Source organism: Ascaphus truei, chromosome 23 (assembly GCF_040206685.1).
Source record: "Ascaphus truei isolate aAscTru1 chromosome 23, aAscTru1.hap1, whole genome shotgun sequence".
In the NCBI taxonomy this organism is placed as follows: domain Eukaryota; kingdom Metazoa; phylum Chordata; class Amphibia; order Anura; family Ascaphidae; genus Ascaphus; species Ascaphus truei.
In genome coordinates, this window is record NC_134505.1 from 3913154 (window position 1) to 3926673 (window position 13520).

At 50.2% G+C, this 13520-nt stretch overlaps 2 protein-coding genes across 2 annotated transcripts in view; one reads left to right on the top strand and one right to left on the bottom strand.

Annotated features, from left to right (window-relative positions):
- Nucleotides 1-4619, top strand: LOC142473126 (keratin, type I cytoskeletal 12-like). Its single transcript, XM_075580287.1, has 8 exons — nt 1-554; nt 924-1006; nt 1126-1282; nt 1382-1540; nt 1629-1754; nt 2098-2315; nt 2573-2604; nt 3011-4619. The coding sequence occupies exons 1-8, from the start codon at nt 72-74 to the stop codon at nt 3106-3108; spliced, it is 1356 nt and encodes a 451-aa protein (XP_075436402.1). The 5' UTR covers nt 1-71; the 3' UTR covers nt 3109-4619.
- An 8784-nt stretch (nt 4620-13403) lies between these two features.
- Nucleotides 13404-13520, bottom strand: part of LOC142473127 (keratin, type I cytoskeletal 17-like) — a 7947-nt gene continuing 7830 nt past the window's right edge. The window contains exon 8 of the mRNA XM_075580288.1: nt 13404-13520. This exon is cut by the window's right edge and continues 156 nt beyond it. The gene's annotated coding sequence lies outside the window, so the exon portion shown is untranslated.

The window sequence follows — 13520 nt, forward strand, 5'->3', positions numbered from 1 at the left end:
TTTTTGCTAGAAGCTCTCTATTTCTTCAGCACTCGTAGACAAGGAGGGCTTTGCCGTGCTATCTGATCATCATGTCTAGCCAAAAAAGCTCTTCAAGGGTGTCGGTCAGACGTAGTGGAGGTGGTGGAGCTGGTGGTGGAGGCAGTGGAGGTGGTGGTGGTTATGGGTCAGGCATGTGCTCTTTTCTTGGGAGCAGTGGGGGAGCTTATGGGGGTAGCATGCATGGTGGTGGAGGTGGAGGTGGTGGTGGCAGCTATCATGGTGGAGACCACGGCGGCTTTGGCGGTGGCAGCGGTGCGCACTGTGGGTTCGGCGGGGGCTTTGGCGGCGGATCTGCTGGAGGAGAAGGCCTCCTCTGCGGAGGCGAGAAAGAAACCATGCAGAATCTCAACGACCGCCTGGCTGCCTACCTGAACAAGGTGCGGGCTTTGGAAGAAGCCAACTCGGACCTGGAGGCTAAAATCCGGGCCTGGTATGAGAAGCACCATAAAGACTCTACCACCGTCCAGGACTACAGCAAATATTACCACATTATTGAAGACCTGAAAAAGAAGGTATGGAATTTATTTGTTAAACACCCCTCTTTTCTATCAGTTCTCCACCCTCCTGATGAAGGACACTTAGCCATTTTCTTTAAATTGATGCAAATGTTGGATATGACCATTGGTCCTTTGTTCGGGTTGCCTTTGTTACTGTTGCATTTCGCTGTCTCGATTCCAAAAAAACATTTCCTTGTATAACACAGAGATCAGCCTCTGCATAGTAAGCGTTGACCCCTTTCGGAAAACCCTAGTCTTCTTTCCTTGGTCAAAACACTGCAGGCTTCTACCATGAACAGTCAACCACAAGGACCTTCACACTCAATAGCAATAAGAAAAAAAGTGATGTTTACACCTTCTTCTCTCTCTCTCTCTCACATGTAGATTTTAGTTGCTACGGTGGAGAATGCCAGGGTGGTTTTGCAGATTGACAATGCCCGCTTGGCAGCAGATGACTTCAAGATGAAGTAAGTTGCCAATATGTAAATAACTTGCTCGGACGTTGACACCTCTGCCGATACAGGTGGTTTCTTTCAGCAGAAAATGCCCAATCGTACGTATTGTCCAAATGGGTTTTCTTTTCCAGGTATGAGAATGAATTGTGCCTGCGTCATGGTGTTGAGGCCGATATAAATGGTCTGCGTAGAGTTTTGGATGAGCTGACCAACTGCAAGTGTGACCTGGAGTCACAGATCGAAAACTTGACTGAGGAGCTGATTTGTCTGAAGAAGAACCATGAAGAGGTACCACTCTACTGTTCTTCTCCCATAATCCGTGACATTCTGTAAATGTATCAAAATAGTCTCTCTTTCAATATAATGGGTTGATTCCATCTTCTGTAGGAGATGAAAGGTTACCAGGGCGCCACCGGACAGGTCAATGTGGAGATGAAGGCTGCTCCCGGGGTGGACCTGACCAAGCTTCTAAATGACATGAGGTCCGAATATGAACAAATGGCCGAGAAGAACCGCATGGAAGCGGAGGCCCGATTCAACGAAGCGGTAACAAGTCATACGACGTCACAGTAGTTCAAGGTAGCGAGTAGGGATGTCTCCGGGGGTAACTGTGTCTTTTCTGGCCATCTTTCAGAGCAGAGCCCTACAACAGGAAATCTCATCGGGCGCCGAGCTGGTGCAAACCAGCAAAAGTGAAATCATGGATCTGAAACGCACTCTCCAGACGCTGGAGATAGAACTGCAGGCTGCTATCGCTACGGTAAGGGGACGGGGCAAGGGGGGAAACGAAACTGGCTTACCAGTCTGAAAATACTATTTTGCCTAATTTACTGGTTGTCTAGAGCACAAGGGCCCAAATTAATTGGTGAAAGCATAATTTTCTTGAGAAAAACATTGTTACATTGAGCATCTGTAAACATGTATATGGGTTTTTACAGGATCGATAGTATACTAAAGAGGGTGATAACGTCTTACAGTCAACAATTTTCTTCACGGAGCGACCAGTACCAATGCCCTTGGCTAATGGGAGTTGACAGAGAAGGGAGTTTTCCTAAGAATGTACAATCGTCACTAAAACCTACTTTATTTTCCTCTGCTGATAGAAAAATTCACTGGAAAGCTCCTTAGCTGAGACAGAAGGGAACTACTGCGTCCAGCTGTCCTCTCTCCAGGCCAAGATCAGCTCGTTGGAGCGGCAGCTATGTGAGGTCAGGAGTGACATGGAGAGACAAAGTATGGACTATGACCAGCTCCTGGACATCAAGACCAGACTGGAGATGGAGATTGAGACCTACCGTTGCCTGCTCGATGGCGAATCATGGTAAGGAACGACTGTAGGATTCCTTGTGTTAAGGTCTAGAAGTCAACGGAAGGGCCGGGAAAACGATAAAGATAACCTACGGCAGGATGTATTCATCATCCCAATAAATCCCTTAATGGTCTTATGATGGTGGGAGTGTGATAGATAACTACGACACACTGCTCTTTGTACTAATACATATGATATGACGTTATTAACCCTTGCACAGTTTTTCGACAATCCAAAGCTTATACTCGGAATATGTTCTTCACTTTCAGCTCCCGTCCAGTGCCCCAGCAAATAACAAGAGGTAAGGAGATGACATTTACATTATTGGATCATTGGGGAGGTTCCCAACTGTAGTCCTCAACGAGCAGTAACAGTCCAGGTTTGAAGGATACCCCCTGCTTGAACACAGGTGGTTTCGGTCAAAATGATTGGGCCACCTTTGCTAATGAGAAGATAGCCTTAACCCCTGAACTGTTGGTGGTCATTGATGACTTGAGTTGGGAACCTCTTCTATCTTGGATTATCTCACGTGTTGACTACTTAACCTTTAAGCCTTTGTGACTTTGACGCGAGAAACTTGGCCATTGCCTGTAGATTGCGTGGATTTCAATGGATCCATTTGTCTCCCCGATATTAAAAAATTAAGTGGAGGTTCACCGGTTCCGGGGGGGAAAGAAGATGTGACATCCGTTCTCTTTCATTTTCAGAGCCAGCTAAAACCAGAAAGATTAAAACCATTGTGGAAGAAATGGTCAATGGGAAAGTGATGTCACAAACTGTGAAAGAAACCGAGGAAAAGATATAAGAAGTTCACTATAAGCCAGCCAGCCCTCCTACAATATATATTCAGCAGCAATGGCCCCTTACAATATATATTCAGCAGCAATGGCCCCCCTACATATATATTCAGCAGTAATGGCCCCTTACATATATATTCAGCAGTAATAGCCCCTTACATATATATTCAGCAGTAATGGCCCTCCTACAATATATATTCTGCAGCAATGGCCCCTTACATATATATTCAGCAGTAATGGCCCTCATACAGTATATATTCTGCAGTAATGGCCCCTTACATATATATATTCAGCAGCAATGGCCCCTTACATATATATATATTCAGCAGCAATGGCCCCCTACATATATATTTTGCAGCAATGGCCCTCCTACAATATATATTCTGCAGTGATGGCCCCCTACATATATATTCTGCAGCAATGGCCCTCCTACAATATATATTCAACAGCAATGGCCCCCTACATATATATTCTGCAGCAATGGCCCTCCTACAATATATATTCTGCAGTAATGGCCCCCCTACAATATATATTCAACAGCAATGGCCCCCTACAATATATATTCAACAGCAATGGCCCTCCTACATATATATTCAACAGCAATGGCCCCTACAATATATATTCAACAGCAATGGCCTCCTACAATATATATTCTGCAGTAATGGCCCCCTACATATATATTCAGCAGTAATGGCCCCTACATATATATTCAGCAGTAATGGCCCCCTACAATATATATTCAGCAGTAATGGCCCCCTACAATATATATTCAGCAGTAATGCCCCCCTACATATATATTCAGCAGTAATTGCCCTCCTACAATATATATTCATTAGTAATGGCCCCCTACAATATATGTTCTTTAGTGATGGCCCCCTATGATATATAGTCTGCAGTAATGGCCCCTACAATATATATTCAGCAGTAATGGCCCCCTACATATATATTCAGCAGTAATGGCCACCTACAATATATATTCAGCAGTAATTGCCCTCCTACAATATATATTCATTAGTAATGGCCCCCTACAATATATGTTCTTTAGTGATGGCCCCCTATGATATATAGTCTGCAGTAATGGCCCCTACAATATATATTCAGCAGTAATGGCCCCCTACATATATATTCAGCAGTAATGGCCCTCCTACAGTATATATTCAGCAGTAATGGCCACCTACAATATATATTCAGCAGTAATGGCCCTCCTACAGTATATATTCAGCAGTAATGGCCCCCTACAATATATATTCAGCAGTAATGGCCCTCCTACATATATATTCAGCAGTAATGGCCCTCCTACATATATATTCAGCAGTAATGGTCCCTACATATATATTCAGCAGTAATGCCCCTACATATATATTCAGCAGCAATGGCCCCTATATGCATAACATTCTGTTTCTTCTTCTGAGTTCAATTTACGATTGTCTATATTGCCAAGTAATATACTTCGCTTAATCTCTGGTGATTTTCCGAAACGGCTGTTCCTGTGAAATAAACCTTTCCTTTTGATGCATAATTGCTTGTTCCGTGATCTGTCAAAGCACACGCAACACATGTACAAATAAAGCCGGGGTATAAGAAATAATTCACGAGGCAGGCATCAATCTTATGGAAGAGTGGCAGGCTCGTCTTAAACACAATCCAAATTAACTGACAATACATAATTGCTTCCTATAGGTTTGCCATTGTGAAAGCTTGGATTATTCAATTAGTATACAGTATGTCTGTAGCTTTTCCCTGCCTGAGGGAGCTTCAGTACACGGCACCATCCTGCCCGGGTACAGGTAGCGTAGCCAATAACCATCATGGCGGCCAATGCCAATAGCGTTAATACAGCACCAAGGGAATGAACAGAAGTGGGAAACATATCCTACGGTTATTCACATACACGGGTAGTTGCTTGTTGGGGTCACATACATCGGGGGGTTATCACCCCGGCGTCAACTCCCAAGGAAGTCAAAGGGATTTTTTTTTCGGACGAGCACCGTCAGAACGACCACATGGTGCTATGTAGAACAACCCCCTAAAGGGAGACCCCCTATGTTGAAACGAGTAAGGGTACATATCAGGTGTTAAAAACGTGGTATGTATGTTGGGGCGACAGTAGCTCTTCAATACACAACGTTATAAAGTGATACGCAAAAAGGTTGAGGATGGGCCCGATGACGGACGTCCATCGATGGTTCCACCAACAGAGGGTCGAAAAGAGGGAGGCCTTTTCTATGTCAATGTTTGGGAACTTTAAGGGTTGTTGTCACCCCCCCCCCCCCCCCCTTTCGGTTTTTGGCGATGGCACGTCTGTATAGTTATCCCTGTTTAGGCAGCGGTTGCTTCTTCTCTCTGTACCCCACTGTTACCGGTTGTTCCTCGGTGGTGGAGGCCTGGGGATGGTTGTTCCTCGGTGGTGGAGGCCTGGGGATGGTTGTTCCTCGGTGGTAGAGGCCTGGGGATGGTTGTTCCTCGGTGGTGGAGGCCGGGGATGGTTGTTCCTCGGTGGTGGAGGCCGGGGGATGGTTGTTCCTCGGTGGTGGAGGCCGGGGGATGGTTGTTCCTCGGTGGTGGAGGCCGGGGATGGTTGTTTTTCGGTGGTGGAGGCCGGGGATGGTTGTTCCTGGGTGGTGGAGGCCGGGGATGGTTGTTCCTCAGTGGTGGAGGCCTGAGGATGGTTGTTCCTTGGTGGTGGAGGCCTGGGGATGGTTGTTCCTCGGTGGTGGAGGCCTGGGGATGGTTGTTCCTCGGTGGTTGAGGCCTGGGGATGGTTGTTCCTCGGTGGTGGAGGCCGGGGATGGTTGTTCCCCGGTGGTGGAGGCATGGGGATGGTTGTTTCTCGGTGGTGGAGGCCTGGGGATGGTTGTTCCTCGGTGGTGGAGGCCTGGGGATGGTTGTTCCTCGGTGGTAGAGGCCTGGGGATGGTTGTTCCTCGGTGGTGGAGGCCTGGGGATGGTTGTTCCTCGGTGGTGGAGGCCTGGAGATGGTTGTTCCTCGGTGGTGGAGGCCGGGGGATGGTTGTTCCTCGGTGGTGGAGGCATGGGGATGGTTGTTCCTCGGTGGTGGAGGCCTGGAGATGGTTGTTCCTCGGTGGTGGAGGCCTGGGGATGGTTGTTCCTCGGTGGTGGAGGCCTGGAGATGGTTGTTCCTCAGTGGTGGAGGCCTGGAGATGGTTGTTCCTCTGTGGTGGAGGCCTGGGGATGGTTGTTCCTCGATGGTGGAGGCCGGGGGGTGGTTGTTCCTCAGTGGTGGAGGCCTGGGGATGGTTGTTCCTCAGTGGTGGAGGCCTGGGGATGGTTGTTCCTCGGTGGTGGAGGCCGGGGATGGTTGTTCCTCGGTGGTGGAGGCCTGGAGATGGTTGTTCCTCGGTGGTGGAGGCCGGGGGATGGTTGTTCCTCGGTGGTGGAGGCCGGGGATGGTTGTTCCTCGGTGGTGGAGGCCTGGGGATGGTTGTTCCTCAGTGGTGGAGGCCTGGGGATGGTTGTTCCTCGGTGGTGGAGGCCGGGGGATGGTTGTTCCTCGGTGGTGGAGGCCTGGGGATGGTTGTTCCTCTGTGGTGGAGGCCGGGGGATGGTTGTTCCTCGGTGTTGGAGGCCGGGGATGGTTATTCCTCGGTGGTGGAGGCCTGGGGATGGTTGTTCCTCGGTGGTGGAGGCCGGGGATGGTTGTTCCTCAGTGGTGGAGGCCTGGGATGGTTGTTCCTCGGTGGTGGAGGCCGGGGATGGTTGTTCCTCAGTGGTGGAGGCCTGGGATGGTTGTTCCTCGGTGGTGGAGGCCGGGGGATGGTTGTTCCTCGGTGGTGGAGGCCTGGGGATGGTTGTTCCTCTGTGGTGGAGGCCGGGGGATGGTTGTTCCTCGGTGGTGGAGGCCTGGGATGGTTATTCCTCGGTGGTGGAGGCCTGGGGATGGTTGTTCCTCGGTGGTGGAGGCCGGGGATGGTTGTTCCTCAGTGGTGGAGGCCTGGGATGGTTGTTCCTCGGTGGTGGAGGCCGGGGGATGGTTGTTCCTCTGTGGTGGAGGCCGGGGGATGGTTGTTCCTCGGTGGTGGAGGCCGGGGATGGTTGTTCCTCAGTGGTGGAGGCCTGGGGATGGTTGCTCCTCAGTGGTGGAGGCCTGGGGATGGTTGCTCCTCAGTGGTGGAGGCCTGGGGATGGTTGTTCCTCGTGGTGGAGGCCGGGGATGGTTGTTCCTCGGTGGTGGAGGCCGGGGATGGTTGTTCCTCAGTGGTGGAGGCCTGGGGATGGTTGTTCCTAGGTGGTGGAGGCCGGGGGATGGTTGCTCCTCAGTGGCGGAGGCCGGGGGATTGTTGCTCCTCAGTGGTGGAGGCCTGGGATGGTTGAGTAGTCCTTTGGAACCATTGATATACGTCACATCCTTTGTCCCGCTTCCATATCTGTCGGTGGCCCAACTCCCGTCCTCAAGGGTCAAGGACAGGCCAGGTATGAATGATATCCCTGCTTCAGCGCAGGTGGCTCAATCAGTCCTTGCTTCGGCACCGGTGGCTCAATCAGTCCCTGCTTCAGCACAGATGGCTCAATCCCTGCTTCAGTACAGGTGGCTCAATCAGACCTTGCTTAAGCACCCGTGGCTCAATCAATCTCTGCTTCAGCACAGGTGGCACAATCAGTGCTGAAGCAGGGATATACTGGGGTTGCCCACCCTAGTGGGAGAGATCTTTGCTATAACATGTTGTTTCTTTTTTGGGGTGCTGGGAGTTGTAATATTTGATATGTGGGATTATGGGTAGGGGGTTCCTTCCTGTGCCCCCCCTCACCGGATCACATACAGTAACGTCGAAACGTTTCCACCAATATACGGGCGGCGCTGTCTGACCAATGTGGTGGTCATAGATAAGAGCAAATAAAATGCTGCTGTGTATAATAACGCCGCCCGAGACCCTGAACTTTCACAGAGCACAGCTGCAAGCGCTGGCGTTTCTGTCACATTAATACGGCAGGGCGAAACGCGCAGGGGCTCATGTGATAATGGATTTGAAGCACAAGGTAATGGAATTACCCAGGATCCTTAGCTGCAGTGGAAGCCGTGTATGCTAAAATAGGGGCGTTAAACTCCAGTCCTCGATCCCCCCCCCCAACAGGTCAGGTTATCAGGATATCGCAGCTTCAGCACAGGTAGCTCAATCAGAGTATCTGATTGAGCCACCTGTGCTGAAGCAGGGACTGATTGGGTCACCTGTGCTGAAGCAGGGACTGATTGAGCCACCTGTCCTGAGGCTGGGACAGATTGAGCCACCTGTGTTGAAGCAGGGACTGATTGAGCCACCTGTGCTGAAGCAGGGACTGATTGAGCCACCTGTGCTGAAGCAGGGACTGATTGAGCCACCTGTCCTGAAGCAGGGACTGACTGAGCCACCTGTGCTGAAGCAGGGATATCCTGAAAACCTAACCTGTTGTGGGAGGGTGCTTGAAGACCAGAGTTGAGCTCCCCCAGTACTAAGAGATAATGGTGCACACCGCGTTGCAGGCGTGAACGTGCTCAGCAGAGATGTGTTTAGTTGCAGCGTACCGCAGGTGTAGAACTTGGAGATTGTGTGTGTGTGTGTGTGTGTGTGTGTGTGTGTGTGTGTGTGTGTGTGTGTGTGTGTGTGTGTGTGTGTGTGTGTGTGTGTGTGTGTGTGTGTGTGTGTGTGTGTGTGTGTGTGTGTGTGTGTGTGTGTGTGTGTGTGTGTGTGTGTGTGTGTAATAAAGAATATCACTTGTGAGCACATTCACATGTCTTAGGCCGAGTCCATAGAAGGACAAGCCGTGCTGAGCCGTGCGGACGCTCCGCGCTGAGCCCCTGCATCCTCAGCAGCCCTGCCTTTCCCCAGTATCCCCCAGCATACAGTGCTTCCACTGCAGCAAGGGATTCTGGGAAATGACATGCAGCCCCTCCTTTCCCCAGTATCCCCCAGCATACAGTGCTCCCACTGCAGCAAGGGATTCTGGGAAATGACATGCAGCCCCTCCTTTCCCCAGTATCCCCCAGCATACAGTGCTTCCACTGCAGCAAGGGATTCTGGGAAATGACATGCAGCCCTGCCTTTCACCGTTATCCCCAGCATACAGTGCTTCCACTGCAGCAGGGGATTCTGGGAAATGGCATGCAGCCCTGCCTTTCACCCTTATCCCCCAGCACACAGTGCTTCCACTGCAGCAAGGGATTCTGGGAAATGACATGCAACCATGCCTTTCACCATTATCACCCAGCATACAGCGCTTCCACTGCAGCAAGGGATTCTGGGAAATGGCATGCAGCCCTGCCTTTCACCATTATCCCCCAGCATACAGTGCTTCCACTGCAGCAAGGGATTCTGGGAAATGGCATGCAGCCCTGCCTTTCCCCATTATCCCCCAGCATACAATGCTTCCACTGCAGCAAGGATCCTGGGAAATGGCATGCAGCCCTGCACTTCACCATTATCCCCCAGCACACAGTGCTCCCACTGCAGCAAGGGATTCTGGGAAATGACATGCAAATGAGCACACAATGTGTCACCTTTTGCCTGAAATTCATTTTTTACATGGAACCCTTATAAGCAAATGCTCTGCTGTTATATGTGTGTGTGTATATATATACTAGCTGATATACCCGGCGTTGCCCGTGATTTACCCCCCTTCACAGCTGGCTGGCCCCCACGTTCACAACTCCGTTCCCCTTTACAGCTCCGCCCCCCCCCCCTCTTCACAGCTCCGTCCCCCCCCTCCTTCACATCTGCGGTCTCCCCTCCCTGCACCCCACATCACTCTCCACCCCTCCTGGCCCCCACATCAGTGTCCCCCGCCTTGCACATCACATCACTCTCTGCCCCCCCTGCATCACCCCCGGCCCCCACCACATCACCCCCCGGCCCCCACCACATCACCCCCCGGCCCCCACCACAGACTGTCACACACACACACACACAGTGTCACACACACACAGACAGGAGTAAGAGGCAGTGTAACACACACACACAGTGTAACACACACACACACAGTGTAACACACACACACACACAGTGTGTCCCCCCACGGAGCACCGGGGGGGAGCTGAGCGGAGCACCGGGGGGGAGCTGAGCGGAGCTCCGGGGGGGAGGTGAGTGGAGCAGGGGGGGGAGCTGAGCGGAGCACCGGGGGGGAGAGCTGAGCGGAGCACCGGGGGGGAGCTGAGCGGAGCACCGGGGGGGAGCTGAGCGGAGCTCCGGGGGGGAGCTGAGCGGAGCTCCGGGGGGGAGAGCTGAGCGGCGCACCGGGGGGAGCTGACACGGGGAGAGGAGGAGAGCGCGGGGGCGCGCGGCGCGTGCTTGAGAGCCGTGGGGGGTGTCCCGGGCGCTCGCTCCGCTCCCCCGCTGACTGTAGCGGCGCCGGGGGGGGGGGGATGAAAGCGGGGGAAACAGGGAGACACGGGGAGAGGAGGAGGTGCGCGCGGGTCACGATGACTTGGAGGGTGTGTGTGTGTGTGTGTTACACTGCCTCTTACGTGTGTGTGTGTGTGTGTGTGTGTGTGTGTGTGTGTGTGTGTGTGTGTGTGTGTGTGTGTGTGTGTGTGTGTGTGTGTGTCGTCACTCCGCCTCAGGCCAATGAGAGGTGCGGGGGCGGGCGGCCCAAGGGACCAATGAGATTTCCCCTAGGGACACAGGAAGATGCAGACAGGCATACAGTGCTTTCACAAACATATAATAAGATATATAAATATATATATGTGTGTGTATGTGTGTATGTGTGTATGTGTGTGTGTGTGTGTGTGTGTGTGTGTGTCTATATATATAGACACACACACACACACAACTATATATATATACACACACGTGCAGGCCTCGTTACGTGTCAGCCCCACCCACAAGTCCTTCCACACACTATAATATTCTGAAATTATAGGCTTTTTTGAGAGGATTACGAAACCAGGTGCGATCCATTTCTCATCTCACAAGCGATGATGTACGATGACAGGAATACACTTTAATTCCCATAAATCCTTAATAATTAACTGTGCCTGGGCTTCCTCAGCCGGATCCGTCCCTCGCTGGGGCGGGTCTGTCTTGGGGGATGTTATCCTCCGCAATAAAAACTCTTTGAAAAGACGCCTCCCTGGCTAATCCCGGTGCCGAGGTCACGCCGGCGTATTTCAGCTAGTTAAACCAGGGCGTGCGTGTGACCGCGCCTTCAAAACGGCGTCCCGTCTCTTTAAACACTTTGCATTCTGGGTGGCTTGTGCCAAGCTATAATCTCTGGATCCGAGGAAAGGATCAAGGTAATTATTTTTTTATCCACCTCCCCCCCCCCTTCCTCGTTTAATTAATTTAACATTCATCTATAACAAACGAACCTGGGCACTCGGCAACGATCCGGCTTCCCCGGGTTCACTTAATGGCCGCCTTTCTGTTTCAATCAATCCGGGCAGGCAGTGTAAACTCAGCAGCTACAATGTAACCTGATATTGCTACGGTAACATTGTCGGCTGTTGCAGTTTGCAGCTCAAGCTGCAGGGAACGCTGGCAACACGTGATCACACACAGGAAAGTGTTGCAAAGATCTTGCACTGCTGGGGGAGGCGGGTGAACGCCTGCTATAGGAATCAAAGGATGCTGCTCAGTGTATTAAAGCTCATTAAAAACGGCATTAAGATTTGAAATGAAAAAAAATTAAAACAGTCACTATTTTCTAATATTACTACACTGATTTAAACACAAGGGGGGTGGGGGGGGGTGCAAATGTGATCTACATTCATCTTAAAGCAGCTGTCCAAGCTGCCATTTAAATATATTATATATATATATATTTCCCTTTAATATCTGCATTAATACAATCCCCATGACGATCAGTAATTAGCTAAGTTGCCGATCGATCCGTTCTCCTGTGATCGAGCGGCGAAGAATCGCCTCCGGGGGTGCACTAAATGGCTGCAGAGGAGTATTCTGCAGGGTGTGACTTTGTATACGCTTGCTATAGAAACAAAAAAGGCTTGTTACATTATAATACATTAAAAAATGTCATTCAGAGTTGTTGTGTTTTTTTTTGTTTTTGTTTTTTAAATGCTGCACGTATTTTCTCATAGTACAGAACTGATTTATTAAAAGAACAAAAAAACACACACGCACGTAAGGATATTGCCTGGGCTGCAGCTTTAATTACGGTGACAAACAGCTGTGGGGCGCGAATGCGCTAACTCATCCCATCCCATTATCATATGCGTTTGGTACATCAGATTCCAAGCACTGTGACACGGTGCTGACCTTGGAGGTTAAACCCAACGCAAAAGCCAGAGAGCATCAATACTGCCCGAGCATGCTGACGGTGAAGTATTTGCGGACACCCGGGTGATTGTAGAACAAATTGACGCCCCTCACAGTGGGTAAAAATCCAAAGGAGTAGTCGATAAGTAGCACCTGACGGTGCCAAAACAGCAGTGGTAATATCAAGCAGCTAAGGAAGACAGCTCTGGGGGCTGCAACTCATTGCGTAGTGATCGAAGGATACACACGGACGTTTAATTCATTCGTTACGTGTCAAATAAATGCCACGGTATAATATAGATATATACACGAGGTTTAATATATACAAAAAAAAAATCAAAAAATATACAGGGATAAAAGTGACAAAATCCAGAAACAGGGGATAAAGTAGTGCTGGCCTATCTAGGTACAGGTGTGCTGAATTAGGATGGGTGTGTACCTGTTCTTATTAAGGGAGCTAGGTACAGCTCAACCCCCTTATAACGCGGCGCTTGGGGTCCAAAGAATCGCGTCGCGTCATAAGCGGATCGCGTTAGAAATAATGTACCGTTGTATGCGTTGTACAACAAAGTATTTAAGACGCCAATAACCGTGTTGTAAAGTATTCATACGTACGATAAATTGGGAGCCACGCGTGCATCCCGCGTTATAAGCGGATTCGCGTTGTAGCGGATCGCGTTATAACGGGGTTGAGCTGTAATTATGGATGTTAGTGTTTGGTCCAGCTGCTGAATGGCTGGAATATGCGTATAGACTCAGGCGTAAACCAGAGTAACTTCCCTAAGGTACAGTATTTCCCAATGAACTATACACGTCACACATCAACCGCGGCTCCTTGGTGACGCACTGACCTGCACACCTACCTAGCGTTTCGCATTGCGTTTTAACCCCCCCCCCACGGTCAGCACAGTATCGCGCGCGACAACTGGTGTCAGAACAGCAGATGACGATGGAATATAATGAGTGAGCCAATTGGAGATTGAATTCAGATGAAATACCCAATTATCATATTACTTTGTCAGATCAAGTGCCGGACACTTACAGCGCTCACACGAAATGAACTTCAGAAGAATAGACCAGGCCAAAATTATGGTGCATGATAAAGTTTATTGGATAGTAAAAGCAGATAGGTGTGTTCCCTTTTCCCCGTCGCTTTAAGCAACTCCATTAAGGAAGCAGAATATTCCCAACAGATCTTTGCATTGTTACAGAGAG

What these genes read in the sequence shown, in the direction of transcription:
- LOC142473126 (XM_075580287.1), top strand. Translation starts at nt 72, where the DNA reads ATGTCTAGCCAAAAAAGCTCTTCAAGGGTGTCGGTCAGACGTAGTGGA. An exon ending in TTGAAGACCTGAAAAAGAAG is followed by an intron (nt 555 to 923) that starts GTATGGAATTTA and finishes TCTCACATGTAG; the next exon opens with ATTTTAGTTGCTACGGTGGA. An exon ending in GCCCCAGCAAATAACAAGAG is followed by an intron (nt 2,605 to 3,010) that starts GTAAGGAGATGA and finishes TTTCATTTTCAG; the next exon opens with AGCCAGCTAAAACCAGAAAG.